The sequence below is a fragment of the Archocentrus centrarchus genome, chromosome 21 (assembly GCF_007364275.1).
Source record: "Archocentrus centrarchus isolate MPI-CPG fArcCen1 chromosome 21, fArcCen1, whole genome shotgun sequence".
Classification (NCBI taxonomy): domain Eukaryota; kingdom Metazoa; phylum Chordata; class Actinopteri; order Cichliformes; family Cichlidae; genus Archocentrus; species Archocentrus centrarchus.
The window spans coordinates 27,849,864-27,869,629 of record NC_044366.1 but is presented as its reverse complement, the minus strand read 5'-3'; the positions used below and the strand labels follow the sequence as shown (position 1 = coordinate 27,869,629).

Below are 19,766 nucleotides of genomic sequence, written 5' to 3'. Positions count from 1 at the left end.
GGAACGCTTGAGCTGCATCGACCATGTGAGATACGACACTGTGGGTCATTTTAAAGGTGATGCCTGCTGGCAGGGCAAGCTGAGTTATGGGGTTAATAAGGGGAAGAGCATTGATGTGCCTCAACAACAATGAGATGTGGGCTCACTCATTAATGCCAGCCTGTGGTAAACACCCCAACAAAAAAAAACAAAACAATGAAATATCAGGAATTTATTATTCTGTGAAAAGCCAACTGTGGAGAGGAGCTGTCCGTGTTTCTAGTAGGTTTCAGAGGCAGATGTACAGTTTAAAAGACTTATCCTTTTCCTCACTGGCATTCAAATTTAACATACACAGCCTATTACCTATAAGGATAAAGCTGGCATTATCCAGTATATTTTATTGCAGATGAGTCCCGTCTGTTGCTTAGTATTTTGAGACTGTATGCCACAAACAGTCTAAAGATATTTTTTCTTTACCAAAAAAAAAAAAAAAAATCAAAGTAATCTTTTCAATCAGCAGGGCATTTATTTACAGGAGATACTCAGTAACAAGCATCTTATATGTTTATTTCTGTGTTGATTAACACATATTTGGTGCAAGTATTTCCAGCAGTGTGATTTACTCTGTAATAGTTTGCGCCATATGTGCGTTGCCCCCTGCTTACCCTGCTTTTGATTTTTGCATGTTTAAAATAATCCATAGTATAGAGGTGGACTATTTTAAACACGCAAGAAACAAAAGGAAGGAAAAGCAGAGGGCAAAGCACATATTATGGTGAAGAATACTTACAGCAAAAAACATAGCAGCACAGTGGATTTGGTGGGCAGGGGTGAGGCAGAAGAGTCTTAGTATCTATGTGGGAGCTACGGATTAATTCTCTTAATGCTAAGGAAAGGTGCTTCAGTGTAGGATTTACAAAAGAAAAGGAGATATTGTTTCACTGCAATTCCTTGAGTCAGTGCCATTAAAAGCAAAGCAACATCTGGCTATTAAAATTGGAACTATCTATGGACCTTCTTAGACCTACCTACATTTCCCTGCAATTAAACTATTGATAAATACAAGCAGACAGGAGGGTCATCAATGAGTCTCAATTTGACAACCAATCTGTTTCACTTTTGTGACTGCTGATATAAACTCACCGGCCATTTTGTTAGTTACACTTTTTCAACTGTTCATTAATGCAAATATCTGACCAGTCAATCACATGGCAGCAACTCAATGCATTTAGGCATGCAGGCATGGTCAAGACAGCCCACTGAACCTAGTCAGGGTATCTGTAAATCACAACATGGTGAAGCTTGAAGCAGGTGGGCTACTACAGCAGAAGACCACACTGGGTGCCACTCCTATGAGCCAAAAATAGGAAAGTGAAGTTACAGTTCACATGGGTTCACAAAACTGGGCAATAGAGGATTGGAAATTTCTGCTGCAAAATTCAAGGTCAGAATTTGACACAAACAACATGAACTCATGGATCCATCCTACCTTGTGTGGTGGAACACAGAAGGCACATGAACATGGCAGTGAGTTCACTGTATTCAAATGGCCTCCAGAGTCACCAGATCTCAGTCTAATAGAGCACCTTTGGATGTGCAGCAACTGTGTGATGCTATCATGTCGATATGGACCAAAATCTTTGAGGAATGTTTCCAGCGCTTTGTTGAATCAATGCCACAAAGAATTGAGGCAGTTCTGAGGGCAAAAGGGGGTCCAACCTGGTACTAGCAAGGTGTATCTAACAAAGTGGCCAGTGGGTGTAGACAGAGCACATTGTGAACCTGAAGTCAGAGGATATCTGGTGGGTGGATGGCTTCGAGCTTGGTCAACATTTGCATGTGTTCTGCTTTGCTCCTTCTAGTCTCCAAATGATACAGTGGAGAAGGATGATGTGTCTTTTTGTGCAGTCATATGCAATCAAGCACCCATAATCTTAGGAAGATGTAGCAGCAAATCAAACATACACACGCGCTCTCACACACACACACACACACACACACACACACACACACACACACACACACACACACACACACACACACACACACACACACACACACACACACAAAGCAGAGGCAGCAAGCTTGGGTTATCCAATATAAAAATATCTCAAGAGATTCATAATAGTGAAGCAGCTGTTGCAACAAACCAATCAGCCTAAATGCTATACCGGGAACCTCGAGACTGCGGGACACTTCCCCGTTGTATCATACCGCTGAACGCACCCAACAGCAGCAGCTGTACGGGCATGGCACATACGTCAACCTATGACCACGGGGAGTTACATCACAAGTGTTTGGGAGGCTAATGGGCAATTTTTGTTTGGAAAGTATCACGCACAATATTGCCATGAGACTGACACTAATATTTCTGTCAGGCATGTGACAGGAGGTGTTCAGGATCTTCATATTAGTGCTGAAAATTCAGATCTGATGTTCCTTAATGGGTGGAGAGATAGAGCGAGCTGCTTTTAATTCTCACCTAGACTACCTCAGCAAGGAGTGAAAAATCAGATCCTGAGGTGATACAGACGTGAATTCTTCCGAGGCTGAACAGTATTCGTCTCACTTGTTTGATAATATTCAATGGATCCTGTTAACTATGGTGCTCCTGTTCCATTTCCACAGAAGGGCATGGAAGATAAAAATAAAAGGTTTGACAGATAGAAAGAAAATGATAAGCTATAATGTCTCCAGATTCACTGGATCCAAACGGTCTAATCTTGCAAAGAGTGGCAGTCAAAATGACACTGTGAAGCTTTTGACTGCTAGCAGCACTCGGGGGCCTGTTTTTTGCTATAAGACTCACACATAAGCGTGTATTCAGTGAGATTCACATTCTGGAAATGGTTTCACCTTATTCCACTGATGATCATTTACAGCAAAGGTTGAGGAAGAGTGATAGCAGACTGCTAGGCATGGATGGAAAAATCATCAAAAAATGGAACTATTTAAATGATCTCACATAATCGAACATGCTTTATAGGCTTCAAGTATACACATAATGCACAACAGTCCTGGTAAACTTACTAAGAAATTAGTGATGCAGCTTTGCAGAGCCCGTGAAATTTTTCATTTGGATTTCCTGGAAAAAAACAATTCATCCTCAGTGGTGACCTCATGCTGTAACATGAATTTATTTAGTTTAATAGGTGTGCTGTCACTGACAGGCATGTCTACATTTGGAAAAACAACTTGTCCCCTGTAATACGGAACCAGATTTTTTTTTTTTTTAGGCAGAATCTGTTCCAAACAAAAATGGAGATATGCGCTGATAAACAGAAAAGCTCCCAAACTAAACCAGTTTCTTCAGTCAACACAGGCATTTTATTGAAACACAGAAGATTCCAGTAGGTGAGGGTTTCAAGTGAGGGTGTCCATTCATCCATCCATCCATCCATTGTCTTCCACTTATCCAGTTCAGGGTCACGGGGGGCCTGGAGCCTGTCCCAGCTATTATAGGGCAAGAGGTGGTCTCCACCCTGGACAGGTTGCCAATCTGTCGCAGGACTAACACAGAGAGACAGACAACTATTGCACTCACATACGATACTGCTATAATGACACATTTCAACTAAAAAAGAATCATTTTAGCAATCATTTCTCTGCTTTGGTTCCTAGTTAATATGATTGAATTTGAGTTTCTGTTTGGGTGTCATTGTTACTTCTAAGGCTCGAAGTTTGCAGTTTTCCTTTTGTTAAATTCCTGTTTCTGGTATAATTTTTAGTCCTTTTGAGTTCAGGTCCTGCATTGATTTTGTTGTTATCACCCCCTCTGATGCCTCTAGTACCATCTCTGTCTTGTTTCTCGCTCTTTTGTGTTCACGTTTCATCGTGTTTACTTTGAATATTGTTCAATTTACTTCCACCCAAGTTCTGCTCCCTTCTGTTCCTTGCTGGGTAATTAGTCAGTCCTGTCTTTCATGCACCTGTTACTGTTCCCTGTGTGCTCTCCTGTTTTTGGATTTCTGTTAGGTTAACATTTTGACCTTTGTTTTAAGCCTGAATAAAAGGTACACCTTCTATCGGTCTGCATTGTTCATTTGGATTCTCAGGCCTTAAAACCTTCCTCTCAACCTTTCCAATGAAAGATGGTTACATGTCTCCTTCTTGATGGCAGCCATAGCTGCATATGCAAATGATAAAACCAAGTGGCAAAAAAAAAAAAAAGAATAATAAATGGCAGAATTAAAAATAATAACAAGACTTCAAGTAATGTCACAACCTGGTCACCACTATAGAAAGATTATGGAAGGCTGAACAAAGAGACCTGCTGACTGACACGTGTGGAAAGTATCCAGCACAGAGTCAACGCTGGAGCGCTGCCTGTCACAAGGGAATTCATTACAGAAAACTTAAAACAACAAATGAGGAGCCTGAATGTTTCTATAGCAACTGTTAATAGATGATGTAGTTGAGAGAGGGTGGAGTAGCCCTCGTGTGTATACTGTTGATTGGCGATAAGGTGATTGGAGCCAGGTGTGCCAGATAGGAAGCCAGAGAGCAGCCACACCACCAGACATTCAGATGGCACGAGCAAAGGAGAGAGGATCAGAGCTGGAGGCAAAGGGGACCATGAGACTGATAAATATTTTTTTGCCTCCTAAGCTGCTACAGGCCTATCCAGTTTAATGGTTTTAACTAATATATCAGTCTCTGCTGCTCCTTTAGCGAAAAATAACCCCCCCCCCTTCCCAAAGAGAAAATAAAGTCCATGATCCTACTTTGGCCCACACATGCAGATTACTGAAAAATATGATGATCATTACTGTCAGACAGAGTCAAAAGTATGACTGGCTCAGTGAGACTTAATGAAACACCTGCCTGTTCGCACAAAGATATGTGTGACCGATTAGAAACTGCACTGAATCAGAGAGCAACCAGCTTGATGGTCACTATGCCAAATCCCAGCATCCTTATTTTAAAGCAACAAAAGGCAAAATTAAAGTTACATTAGATCAGAAAAGCTTAGCTTAGAGCAGTTTTGGGTGCGCTTTTTTTTTTTAAATTGATATATCACTGTTGCTGCCCAAAAATGTCACTGTTTGGGGCACAGCTATGGAGCTAAATATCATATCTTTGTGCTTGATTTCTACAGCAAAAGGAAAAATGGTACGTACATGAATCTTTTTGTAAATGGAAAGTAACCATTAAAAAATAGCCAATGTTATTATTATTATTATAATTTTTTATCTGATCAGATCTGTCATTGCGTTATATTCCAAATCCAGCTTTTGGTTTTTGTGTAAGTGCCGTGGAATGGAGTGTGTCTATTTTTCAAAATGAGAAACAAATCAGCTGTTTTGCTGAGATTGAGTCATTCCCATTTCCTTTGTTTTTGTACAAGGCAATCACACAAGATGGCCTGTGATTACCAGATCTTCATATATGCTACACACTGGGAAGAGTCAGCAATGGCTGACTTTATTGCTTTTCTTTCTTTTTTTTTTTTTTTAATATCTCTGCTACATGACAGGGAGGCTAAATCAGCAGGTTGAATAGACATTTCAGCTGAACACCTCTTAAATTAATTTAATGTTTATGGTTTTTAGTTTAGGGTTCACATGAATGCACTGATACCCACAGTCGTGCAAAACGGAACAGAAGCAAAGGTATAAAAAAAATAAGAAAACAGCAAAATGTGCATGCAAGAAAGTAGTTTCTATGAAAAGTTTCAGTCTTCTTGTGCAGATTCACCATTTACTTTATTAAGTATTAAATCCAAATATTTTTCAAATCATGAAAAAAGAAAAAGAAAGAAATATTCATTTTTAAAATTTTGGAAATGTTTGCATAAGGTACTGACAATTTATACAATTCTGCGTTCACACATGATCAAAAATATTTGTGTGGGTCATTTTTATGCATGTGCAATCAATATATTTTGATTTTTGTGGAATTTATTTGTTTGCTAGATGTACGGTGACAGCGAGCAGTCTACCTGTCTTGATGCTGCTGCTTCTTGAGAGACTTTTCTTCCACAAAACCAAAGCATTTAATAAAAAGAGGCTAAAAAAAAACACACAGCAGAGCTTCAGAAACAGCTGATAAAAACCAAAACAATGAATAAAAAAGTCAAAGTTTGAAGGGTGCGCATAACAATGCAGATATACCCTTATTAGTGGGTTTTGGTACAGAATCTGGTGTCTGTGTCAGGGGAAATATGAGCGCTGTGCTCTGCCTCCACTCTACCTGATCAGAACAGTTAATCCCTAAAAAGAATAACATACAGTGTCCACATCAGAGCACCACCTGACACAAGGTGTGCTGTTTAATCAGTTTAATCAGCTTTGGGTCAGTCTGCTTGATTTCCATATAGTACAGCAGCAGAGGAAATGTAAAAATCCTGCTGGATATCTATACTGATATGGGCTGAGTAATGTGTTAGGAATGAAAGGATGGAAATAAAAATGATCAACCTGCAGAGGGCTGAATTCTAAGACACCCTGATAATCAAAGTGGAAAAAAATGATGGAGCAGGTTAGCCTATTTTGCTGAAAATTGATTGCAGCAACTCCAAATTGTACTCAGTGGTTTGTGTGGACCCCACATGCTTATATGCATGCCTGACAATGTCAGAGCATGCTCCTAAGGAGATACTGATGCTATCCTGGGAGATCTCCTCCCAGATCTGGACCAGGGCATCACCGGCCACATTAAGGTCTTGCCAGCTTATATACGTAATGTCTTAATAATATTTTCTCTCTCTCATTTTTTTGGTAGAAAGAAAAATAATTCAGGTGTGGATTTTACAAATGGTGCATTTAGGTTCTTTAAATGTTTTGAAGCAGAACTTCTTGATTCGAGGCAAATCATATTTTTCAGCTATACAAATCAAATGTGCTGCAAAAATGACACCTCTTCTAAAATAAAACGTTGCTTGGCATCCAATCACAGGTCAGTATACAGTCCACTTTTACATCAACACCAGAGCAATAAACATAAATCTTCTCACTCTTCATTTTATCTTATAGTAGTGACTCTTGACCCATAACTTTCAGTTCTTTTGGCTTCTGACTGACTTCTGAGTGTCCGGTTGTTCTGTATTTTTTCTGTATTTTAATAAGAGAATTGTGAGTACTGCATACCATAATCATTCCTCAGACAATAAAGACTTCCCCCAGGAGTTCACATTAAATCTCGATGCTCTTTTAAAGATTAATGCAGTTTATTAGCTGCCTTTTCTGAAATAGGTTTGTCTTTCCTTTCCCTGAAGGAGACTCCAGTCATATCTGTGTTACCAACTTGACGTCAGCATGCGCAGCAAAACAGCCAAGTATTCCCAGAGCTCGGCATTCCAAGTGCTCTGTATTTTTCCAACTATACAGTCTGTGTGAGTGTGGAGAGGAGGAGTAAAAGGTGTGTCGAGGTTTGCGCAAGCGGGTTTGCTGATGCTCGGATCGGTGTGTGTGATTGGTCACCTGAGGAGATGCATGTCAGCCAGCACAGTTGTGTGCTTTTAAAGTGCTGTGGCAGAGGACAATGTGTTCAGACCACTCACAACCGTTAGGAGCCGAGACCAGAGAGCGGAGCCAAATCAGCCAGCCTTCTCCAAATACAACAAGGAAGAGGAAACTGGAGAAATGACTCTGTCAGCTGTGCAACAACTTTTTCTCTTATGTTTATTCTTTGCTTTGGATGTTGGAACACAACAGGTAGGTGAACATGGACTAAGTTGCCTACATATACACTATAAAACAAATAGGCTACATCTCTAATTGGGTACAGGAACAAAGAGGATCTGAGTCATTGAAATTGTCAAAAAAAAAAGTAATGCAGAGGTTTGAAGTGGTAATTAAAGACTGACTGGCACCAGTCAGCTTTTAGAAATGGTTTATATTTTGTAACTCACTTATTCATTGTTACTGAATCACTTATCAACGCTTTATAGAGCTATAATAAACTATTAAAAATAGGTTGGAGTGCTTTGTAACTTGCCCAGTCTTTTAATTAAAAAAAAAAAGAAAAGAAAAAAAGCCACCAATACAGAATACGTACAGGATAAAAACAGATTTTTAGTTAATGATTGTGATGTAATGCAGTGACTGCTCTACAGACAAAAGTGATCATCCTTTTAGGCATAAAGTATGATTATGATTAATAATTAACAATTCTTTATAAATGCCACTACATCTGCTGTTAGCTTGTGGGTCTCCCATATTAAAACAAGCCACTATGTGTGCAGGTGTAAAATCAATAAAACAATATAAAAGTTTTATTCCAGTATGGGTGCTCTGCCCAGACTGGTAAGTGGAGGGCAAACCGTTTATAAATGACTCATTATAGGAGAGAAACATGAATTATTAAAATTCTGTACCAGTAGAAATATATCTGTGTAAAATGTACTCCATTAAGAGTAACAGTCCTGTGTTGCAATATCTCATCAAATAGAGATTTCCCTCTGAAATGAAGACTGGATAAAGTATTAAGCACTTAAGGCTTGTGCTCTGTTATACGTCTAAAGCCCACAGTGAAAGTAATGCTCATGTACATCTGTGCAGACAGCAACATGTTACCAAGGAGAAAACTGTAACTAAAATGATACCTAATAAAATGGTAAAATTGTATCCTGTATATTATAATTCTGAAACTTTTATTTTGCCATTAAAGATGCTGATGCTCTTTGAGGAAAGCTTGAACATTTCCAGCATGTAGTTTGATAAAAGCCACTCATGAGCAGCCTGAACCATGCAGTGAAATGCAGTATTGAATCACATATACTACGCCAGCCTCCTGAGAGGTTCATATTTAAAGGAAATTCTAACACACTATAAAAAAAAACAATAATTGACAATAAAACACTTCCAAATCATTGTTTTGAACCACAAATGCATGATATGATAAACACTTTAGCATATCAGTGCAATTATAATATTGTTTTTATTGAATTATGCTGCCCTAATAATAATAAAAAAAAAATCTAAAATTACTGACGTGTATCTTTATCCAGATGCCAGTCCTTTTGATCAGTGGGAAGACGGCATGGCGTTACGAAAGGTAGTGAGATATCCCTTCATTCATCCCTCCCTGCATCATTGAGGCGTTTCTCAAAGTCTCCCTTCTTTGATTCATTTCCAAATGTGACGTTTGAGCCACTGAATGTTACTAACAAACAGCTCTACCACAGCTTTTATTATTTTTTATCCCAACTTAGTGCATAACCCACTCATTCAGGCCTTCTTGTGTAAATGTCACTATTTATTACCATTAATGAACAGTGTCCAGCAACACCAATAGTCAGTGATATTTATCTATTTTTTTGAGTCATAAATCAGCGTGTTGTATGTCTACAGGTGCGAGGGATCAGAGGTGATGATTTGAGTGGTGTGTTGTGGAGAGACCAGAATGAGGTAGGCAAACATTTTAAATCTACTTCAAAGGTTTATATTATTATCATTTTAAAAGCTTTTTAGCAGTTCCTTTGCATAGGATATTGAAGATAATTCCTGTTACAGAGGTCATGAAGATGGTCTATTCCTCACCAACACTGAGGTTTCAAAACATAAAGCAGACTATTCATACTCCCATCAGCCACTTTGGTTGCAGTAACTGATGTGAAGATTAGGTGCTTATGATATGATGTTATTCAACACATTTCTAAGTCTGGAGGTCAGGTTCTTAGAAATGTGCACTAGAATCCAGAGACTAGGCCTCGTAGTATCGCTTCATGGTGGTTTTCCACACATGATCATAAAATATACAGCTTTAAAAAAACAATACTTGGCTTGTGTTTTCAAACCATAGCTAACAAACAAATCCTAAAAAAAAAAAAGCAGAAGCAGGCAGGTTCAACCGAACCTCGTGCGCTCAATTTCAGTTCTCTGCAGCCAATCACGTCAGCCTTAAGCCAAAATTAATATATGCATTTATATCTTTAAATGTCCTGCAAATTCAAACATTTCCATTACAACAGAGGGATATGCAAGTACAAAAAAAAGAAAAGAGAGGGAAGAATAAAGCTGGTTGGCAGGCTGATAAACATGAGTGTGCCACCCAAGTTAAATGTCTCTTTGAAACTCAGGAGTGTGCAGGTGAGCCACCGGTCAACAGGCACACACCACAGTAACATCACAGAGCTGGAATCACTGTGTGGTCTCTTAAATTTTGTGGAGTTGCTGTTATTTGGTCTATTAAAAAGATTCAGTGGAGGCTGGATAGAGTGTGAGTGTATTTGGATAATGGTAATTCTGTCATTAATCCCTAATTGTTTCCCCCACAGGAGCAGGTGCAGAATGTTTTCAAAAGAGTAGGTTTTCCTCACCTCTTGTCTTTATGCTTTATCTCTAATTTCTGGTATTTCTTCACTGGCAGCTCACTGATTCTTCTCTCCCCCCCCACAGTTCTTGTTTCATTACTCCAAAGCACGCAACTCTGTTGGAGCTGTACAACAAGAGGTGAGCAAATGAGCAAACCAATCACAGTTAGTGGGCGATTCTTACATCACGTCGCCATTTTCAAGAGTTACTACTTTAATTTGATGCAGTTTTTAAACCGCTTTTGGTCGTTTCAAAGTGACAGCAAAGGAGAACACAAAACATCTGCTTTGAAGCTTTACAGCTGATTATGAATTTTTATTCAATACCTGTTGAAGTGAATGATGAAGCTGAAGACCCTCGCTCTCTGGAAACAAACTTAAGCTCCAGTTTCAGAGTTGGCCATTTGAGTGCTGTTGGCTTCCTTACAGAGCTGATACAGCACAGCAGCAGGTGGCAAACACACCTTAAAAGAGTGAAATTTGGGGTGATATTCAGATGTTTTATTCTCCTCAGCAGATCATCATAAACCTCTCTCTCTCTCTCTCCTCCTCCAGTCTCACTCAGTTCACCCTCTCATGCGGCTTTCACCGAAGCTTTCCCAGAGGAGAAAGAAGAAGGTGGTACTTTTGGTGAGAAAACAGATCTAAAAGTGCTTAAATTTATTTATTTTTTTTTAGAAGATGCACAGTGGTAGCTTTCAGAGCAGGATTATGAATGAACGGGATGGTACTTCCACAGTAAACAGAACTGCAGTCGCCTGAAGGCAACTCTTACACTCAGGAACTTTTAAAGCTTCCTGCATGAGAACTGGAGGCTAAACATTTTAGACTGGTGTCTGCATGTGACTGTTACTGAATGAGTTTGGAGCTGCTCCCATAGTTTTGTTTCATCTCAATAACAAAGGTCTGAGGAGGAGAAATAATGCAGTTTAAAAAAAAGTCAAAATTTTTTTTAAATAAACTTTTTCACATGGCATGATGCTCGTGAAAAAGTTTCTACTCTCATGCCTGTCTGAAATGAGGATAGCGACCTCATTTACTTAATAGATATTTGACTCATACCAAAAACAAAGTCAAAGCAAAAATTTGCAATTTTTTATTAAAACTTTTATTTCCTTAAAGTCAGTTTTTTTTATTATTGAGACTAAAGCACAGCAGAACATTTCATCACTCCTCCTTTGTCAATCATCCTGAACCACGAGACAGAGACACACACACACACACACACACACACACGTTCCACTCATTTGTCTTCTGCCTATAAAGACTTAACCTTTTCAGGTATTGAAGAAGTAGCGAACCAGTGATTAAGAATTAGCCAGCATGTATCACTTTTAATTGCATTACCACTCAGGTTCAATCTACTGACTGATTCTTTCTCTGTCTTTTGCTAATTAAACAGAAGATTCGAGGTCTGCCAGAGGGGATGTTGTAAAAGGAAAATCACAACAAACCTCCTCCCCCCAAAAAACAAAACCCCAAACACTTAACAGAAGAAGAGCAGCTGGCAGCTCCACCTGTGGACATCGCATTCAAAAATCCACTGATGGGCCACGCACAGCATCTGTAACTTCCTGTTAGCAGAAACTATTTGATTGTATAGATGGAAAAACAGAAGCGCGCCGCTAACGCTGCCGTGTGTGTCGTTGCTTCCAAATGCAAATCGGAGTCACCGGGAACTGTTACTAAACAAATCTGGCACATTGTACTGTTACACAAGACATGGGTATCTAAAACAAAACAGAAAACTGTGGAAAAGAGGTGAACTCACATTTAATTTAACAGAATTAAATGTACATGAACATTTTGTGACAATTATCATGAAACATAATAATAAAAAAAAAAAAGTTAAAACTCGTCTTTGATGCTTTTGTAAAGATTTAGTTGAGGCTGTTTCATCAAATTACAAAACAGCGACTGTTGTGCCGTTCCCCCTGCTGAAATGTACGGTAGCCTGGGAGGTTTAAAAAAAGATCATAATGTAGGTTTGATTCTCCCAAGCAGTCTGGTGGCCTGTCCAAATACAGGACTGATCCCAGTATAGGAGCGCCACCTACATGGTTACAATACAAAACGCTCATGTTGGCAAAGGCAGTGCTGCCCCCTCAGTGTTCCTGCTTGACTTTAAGGTCATCTGAGTGTTTTCCATGTAGCTGCCACATGGTTTGATGTTACAGGTGTTTTTTTTTTTTTTAATAGTCCTCGTCCTCTGAGTCATTGTCTTTTCGTGTAGGAAGTGAACTTTTTATCGACGACATCAGCTTGTCTTCGATTTGTTTCTTGGGGTTCTCCTCCAGGTCTGTCTTCACGGCTCCGGTTTCTGATAACCTCCACTCCAGCTCTGGGTGGGACACACAACACAAATTACACTTCACTCACATAATATGACAAGTAGAGAAAAATGCAAAACAGTACAAAGTAAAGGAGAAGGAGCTTTTGCAACAGGTGGCCCGCAGACTCTGGAGCCCTCTCCCCCTGAGCCTGGGATCTGTGGACTGGGTGATCTCATCTTTTTAAACTTGCATTTGAGTAACTTGATTTTTTTTACGCTCTAGCATTTTATATTGTGAAGCACTTTGTGATATTTATCTTGAAAGGTGCTATACAAATAAACTTTCACTGACCTACTTATGCAGTTAAACAGCATGGCAAACTACAACTTCCAAAAATGACCCTGAATGTAAATCAGTACCTCTCAAACCAGTTTTAATGAACTAACAGAATTAGAACAGATCCTATTATTAAATACCAAATTGCCAGATTAAAATTGCAACCACTGAAAAATGAACACATGGCCAAACAAATTACAGATTAAATGCCAACACCTGTGTGTTATACATACTTATTGATATTTTATAGTTTTAAAAAAATAGACAACAGTTAGTTTTGTGTTAATATGCTCAATTGTGCTCAAAAGTCGTGCAGATTTGTGAGTCGACACGTCGCCTCTTACCTTCAACTTTCAGGTTCATGCCCCCAAAGACCAGAGGACCGATGAACTGGCCCTTCATCTCACCCTCGAAGTAAACGAAGATGGTTGGCAGGTTGCGGTCGGGGTAGTTGGGGATGCAGGTGGTGGAGATGGACTTGAGGAACTTGGTCTGAGGGAACTTCCTGGCTAATGCGCTCAGGTGCTGGTTGATGAGGGTACACAGAGGGATGCTGGCAAGGGAGATGAATGGAGAGAAAACATCAGACTGGCCTGCTGATGATAAACTTTGGGTTCAGAGGCAAAGCTGGTAATAAAGGCTGATGAGTCAACAGTTGCAACAGTGCCCAAGTGAATGGAAGTGATAGGACTGTGGAATCTGAAATGGGTGAAATGACGCAGCATCAGCAGTACTGGATGGTTGTACCAATACTGCTGGCATTGTAGGCACTGTACCAGGAATCAACCACTGACCCTCCCAGACTGGTGGACAACCTGCTCTCACTCCTGAGCCACAATAATGGCCCAATGGCAGCCCAGTGGATCTATGTTTCATTAGCTCAGTACACCCAGACATCAGGGTAAACCTAAAATTCACTGTTACCATCCAATGGATGGATTTGGAGTGATCCAATTATTATTTTTTTACTTACAAATGAATTGTTTGGTCAGTTAGTTTAATGTTCCCAATCAAAAATTACAAGAGGCCAAATGATCACTTCTTATTTTGTCCAACCTACAGCAAAACAAGATATCCAAGTAGTAACAATGTACATTAGAGAAAAAAATAACCAAAGACTCAGATCTAAGCAGATTGTTTTGTTTGACAAATTATACAAAAAAAACATATCAAATTTGTTTTAGGTGATTTAACTAATCCAAGAATTTACTTTGTGTACTCTAAAACAAAATATGTAAAATAATTTATATTAATGGTGAATATCCCCTAAACACAAGATATGAGGAATTAACCCAAATGTTTTCTGTCCTGTGTCACTTAAGGATTTCCAGAAGCATTTATGTCTCATTCCCATTCATGCACTTGCTGGATGACCCACCCCTGTTTGTAGAGGTGCAGCACCACCCAGATGCCATCTCCGGCCTTGTTGACCTCCTTGACGTAGTCCTGTCCAGAGATTTCTCCCACCTCGCCGAACACATTCTTCATCTGAGTTGCCTTCCACTCTGCAAGGCGCTTCTGTCTGGAAGGAGACGCAGCTCACATCAGTCAGCAACCCGACAAAACTGACCTGAGACTCTCATTCCAATAAAGTTTAAGCCAGAGATTCAAAAACAAATTCTGTAACCACAAAATCCTTTGTAGCAGCTCTCTTGCAAAATGTTGTTTTATTCATGGGCAACTGAAAATACTAAGTATAATTTAATCTAAAACATTATGGTTAAAATCAACTTCTGCCAAGATAATTTAACAATGACTACCTGAGAAATATTAGACCAAGAAGTCCAAGGGGCACAAACAGAAAATTGATCCAAAGCATCATTGTTCTACTCTACTGGAATCATGCTATCATACTAGTTAGAAAGTACACACACACACACACACACACACACACACACACACACACACACACACACACACACACACACACACACACACACACACACACACACCCACCCACACCCCTGCATAATCACCACTTACCCTATACATCTCAATGGCTGCTTCATCATCCTCACTGAACTCATCTTCATTCTCCTCTAGTTCTTCCAGTGTCATGTCCTCATATGTTTTAACTGTTCAGAGAAAACATTAACATGTCAATGTTAATAATGAATATTTATTTATGCATTTAATCACTACTTGTAAACTATGTCCTGTTAGGTAAAAATGCATTTTTCAGTTTAAACTACTAAGAACTACTGACATTTAGCCCAAACTCTTACCAACAGACTGCTGTTGGAGGGCCAGCTCCTCCTCTTCATCCTCCTTAGGTGTCTCCTTGGGAGGAAGAATTCCTTTCTTCCTCAGGATATCATTCCACTCTGTATCTTCATTTGGGTCCTGACAAGGGAAAAAAAAAAAAAAAATTATTTTACTCAACTTTTCTTTTATCTCTGTCATGTGATACATTTCTGTATGCAGGAGAGTAAAAACACAATGTCACATTACCAAAGTCAGGCTTTCATTTTCCAGTCTTTGTGCAAACAAATTTGTTCTACAGGTTAACTTTGTCTAGCAAACAAGCTAGGAGAGAGCTATGGTCTAAAATAAGGCATGTGTACACTGTGGGCCTGGATGTTTTGTGCTCGCTCAAAGTGAGTGTATAAGGACTCTGGTATATGTTTGCAGACCATGTTTTAAAATTACAGCATGTAAAATCTCACCACTACATGTCAGCAGACTGCAGTCAACTGAGCTACAGTAGCTGCTGTAGGACAAACATGTTTTAGTCAGCCAAGAGCTGAAAACCTTAAATCTAGACTGTACCCCATAATGACCACAGCCAGCCGGTGTGTTTCTACTAAAGATTGTGGGGTTTTTTTTTTGTTTTTTGTTTAAAAAGAAGAAAAAAAATGTACAAACTATATTTAACGTATTTGAATAACAACACCACTTAGCAATAAATCAAGACTAAAAAAATGGATGTGTGTCAATTAAGTATTTTGCAGTACATTTTTACCCCAGAATCACCTCAAAAACTCTGGCTGCCGTTCATCTGTAGTGAGTGTACTCAAACATTTTTTTTCTTAACTGTGACTGTCCTGATTTAAATAAATCTACATGTGAGTTATAATTAATTTATCAATATTATAACCAAAATTATATATATATTGGTTGGCCAATGCTTTCCGTTGATATTGGCGTGTCACGTGCATGTCAGTATAAACAGATATTTAGTTGGATATGACAACATATATTAGATGTTAGATTCAACTCATTGTGCGCACAAGGCACACAATGAAATGATCGTTCCAGATCACTCATCCAGAGACAAGCATCTGCGGTCATGCAGCCAGAGACCAGAGACCAGCGCTACCGTTAGGCAATGTGGTTTAAGTGTCTTGCCCAACGCAGCACAGGGACAGGGGCTCGAACCTGCAATCTTCCGGCTGCAAGGCAAGCGCTTACCCACTGCGCCACTGCCACAAAGATATGGTGGAGAGTAACTTAGAAATGGAGTTATCACAGTCATTTCTTGCCAGTGTTATGCCAAAAAGCGATCATCTGCCAAAAAGGGATTTCTGGAATTTGCCAAAAAAAAAAAAAAGTGATTGGTTGTATTTAAACTGTTGTAAATGACTTTTTGGCCTATAATGTGTGAAATGTATGTCAAACATTTCTCCCATGAATGATATCAAGTCATTTTGAGCCAGAAACAACATTTCTGTCACAAGTTAGAAGCTGCAAAATATCTTTGTAGAGATGCTATGTTAAATTTTTTTTTGCAATTTCTGCTGCCCTCTTGGCCAGATCTCCGAGGAAAAGATATTTTAAAGGCCAAAAAGGATTGGATAGCTTATAATGTAGATATAATAACGCAGAGTCATAAGATACTCGCAAAACAGATAATGTCTTCATTTGTATATAAGCCCTTCATAAATCCTGTTGAGTATAGTCTATTTACAGATATAAGACATTACACATACAAATCACTTTTTGGCACAACACCGACTCAGATCCACTGTTAACGATAATCTCAGGTTAGGCTGGTAGGTGGACAGTGCTAGAAAGTGAATATAAAACATTATATATTTTTTTTTTTTACCTTTTTTATTGAAACTTATGCTAACAATTTCATACGTAAAAAAATAAAGACTACGAGTCAGTGGGTTTTTCAGTTAGTTGTTTTTTTTTTTTTTTCCAAATTGGTGTCGTTTCCAAACAATATTTTAGCTAATCTGCTTACAGATAAGAGTGTTCGTGTTACTAACTTTTATTTTAGTTTGTCAGTAACGATTTTAACTCTGGTTGCAGACACTTCAATGGTCTTTCCGCTGATCTGCAGCGTTACAGCTCGTTAGCTAAGAGCCGGAGACACTTCGAATATCTAAGAACCCGAGTCGTCCGTTACACGGCATTAGCTGACGTTTAAATTGTCTCGTTCAGTGCCGGTACGCGTGGCTTTTAAAGACTAACAAAGGTTTACCAACCTGCATTTTGACAGATAAGAGTCCCCTGAAACCACACCACTGTTCTCCTCCCAGACGCGGAAATAGAAGGAGCGCAGGCAGACCGACTCCGGCAGAAACAAAAACTTATGACTGTTTCACATGCGCATATAAACGCCAGCATTAAAATAACACCCCATAACTATCTGTATAATATCTCAAACATATAATACAAGTAATTCTTTTTTATACTGCAGTACAATACAATAATTCCCGATTTAAAGGGACTAGGAACAAGAGGCTTGATGGGAGGACAATAATAACAGAGACACCAACTTCCTGTTGAGGCGCAATATGACCATATAAGGAGTTCGAGCGCAGCATTCCATTTGAGACTGCTGAGAGCGAATCCAGACAGGTGTCTCTCTCTCGCTCTCTCTCTCTCTCTCGCTCTCTCTCTCTCACACACACACACACACACACACACACACACACACACACACACACACACACACACACACACACACACACACAGAGAGAGCAATATTTATTCCTGAAGTTTAAAAAGGACACAATGCAAATTCTCTCAAATGTAGAACATTGCTGAACAACAAACACATTATTTGTCACATTACATACACAATAACAGTGAGCATTGTTCTGCATATTGTTAGATTCTTAGATTCTGAGGCTGAACTCTGGGAGTGAACCTAACAGGATTGTCTGTATGAAAACTGATGTTTCCGCACTCACACATTTTAATTGCTTCACTTCCTCTTTTTCTTTATTCCCTTTTTCCTTAGTTTGCTGCAGCGCCGTGCATCTGAGATCAAAATAATCGTACGTAAATATACCAGAATATAAACATATCCTTGGTCTTTCCCTGTTCAAGGACGATGGAAGGAGAGCGGAAATTGGACTACTCAAAGCCCCAGCTTCATTTTGTTTTGGGAGCTTCATTAATGGCAACATTGTCTGGCAAGTTGCACCACTAAAATATAATCACTAAAATCTGAAGGTCTCATAGTAAATTTGTTTACACATATTCCTAAGAAGGCCCCTGGTTTGATCCCAGGAAGAGACACAAACCCCTTTGGGGGTTGCGTCAGGAAGGACATCCGGTTGTAAAAAAAAATCTGCCCCGTCACAACATGCGGAGCGAGTCCCGGTGAATAAGGGAGCAGGCGAAACTATCTTCTGTTTTGCTATTTTCAAATTAATGAATTATTCCTTTAATAAATACATTTTAAATCAAATTAACATAAAGGCAGGTTGTGCTATTTTAGAAGGGGGGGGGGGGTTTGCTTCTAGGCAAAATGAAGTTGATGAAGCTGCAAACTGGTCTAACTGAGCAAACTGAGCATAACCAGCGCGGAGAGACCACGCTACACACGGCGAATAGACCAACAAAAGGCCCCAAAGCACATTTTGGCCACTAAAAAGTTTAACTGTGTGTCATATACTGTTATTTTTATGAAGGTTTGCAGTTATTTAGACCTTGTATAAAAACTTAATTTGGCGCCCGCGGCTGCAACAGGGTTGTCACTCTGCGCACATTACAGTGCAGAAATGGATTCAAGTCAAGAATGCAGCAGATTGTTAAAGAAGCGAATAGCTTGTTTTTGCTTGTTTATGTTTTGTTTTTCAGTCTACAGTGACACAGAAGAAGGGAGTCAAACTTGCGTGGTATCAGTTTAATTAACCCAGGACAGTGGAAGCGTGGAGAGCACAGAGAAACTGTACGACGTGTGTTTAAATGGAAGGACATCATGCACCTGCTGGCGATCTATGGAGCTTCAGTGGGCAGAGGGTGGTGGTGCTATATTAACTTTCTGTGTGTTTCTATTTACACAGTGTGAAGGCTGATATTTACTTCACTGATTCCCTTTTCAGAAAGTCTTTGTTTGATAGTCATCGCACCGAACACCTGAGCCCCGCATAAGATGAGCTTCGAATCACGGACCGGCCACTGGCTCACTACCGGAACTGGCGGAAGGGAAAGTTGGTGATATGCTTAAGAGGAGAAAATGAAAAGAAGAGGGCTCACTCTGACGCTGTTTTTCACCAACTTAATAAACTTAATAAAAGTAGAATTTGTTGCAGTTGCATAACAACCAAAACTGTTCCAGTCATTTTTAAATGCAGGATGAAGACACAGGAATCCCCCCTCAATATAGGAAAAGAAGTGCATTTTCAACAGTGCATCTTAGTTTTTCTTCATGATAAAGAAATGCTGCTGTAGTTAATGAACAAATCTGTTAGCACGACTCTGTGGGCTGTAATCACAGAAAATGTCCTATTTATTATTTATTTAGATTACTGTGGCCACATTGTAAAAAACCAAACAAACTGAAATTTCTATAGTAGACAGTGGAAAACGGGAACTTTTCTGTCGTGCCACATTCTGATTTATAGTATATATATTACATAGTATTTATCAATGCAATTTGTACTACTCTCTTGTACAATGGCAGTCTTAACTCTTCCTTACCTAAGTTTTTATATTTTATCTATTTTTGTTTCTGTATG

At 39.2% G+C, this 19,766-nt stretch overlaps 2 protein-coding genes across 2 annotated transcripts; one reads left to right on the top strand and one right to left on the bottom strand.

Moving 5' to 3' along the window:
* The first annotated feature begins 7,565 nt into the window (after window positions 1-7,565).
* Window positions 7,566-11,984, top strand: nms (neuromedin S). Its single transcript, XM_030757937.1, is given in 8 exon segments — window positions 7,566-7,611; window positions 7,614-7,637; window positions 8,933-8,979; window positions 9,276-9,332; window positions 10,202-10,228; window positions 10,323-10,376; window positions 10,793-10,867; window positions 11,640-11,984. Coding segments are annotated over 8 exon segments (363 nt in total). The 3' UTR covers window positions 11,673-11,984.
* A 6-nt stretch (window positions 11,985-11,990) lies between these two features.
* On the bottom strand, window positions 11,991-17,361 carry pdcl3 (phosducin-like 3). The gene is made up of 6 exons (XM_030757935.1): window positions 17,280-17,361; window positions 15,072-15,189; window positions 14,831-14,921; window positions 14,225-14,368; window positions 13,191-13,399; window positions 11,991-12,578 (listed from the first exon to the last, which is right to left on the bottom strand). Exons 1-6 carry the CDS (start codon window positions 17,283-17,285, stop codon window positions 12,430-12,432), a joined length of 717 nt encoding a protein of 238 aa, XP_030613795.1. The 5' UTR covers window positions 17,286-17,361; the 3' UTR covers window positions 11,991-12,429.
* Between the last annotated feature and the right edge of the window lie 2,405 nt (window positions 17,362-19,766).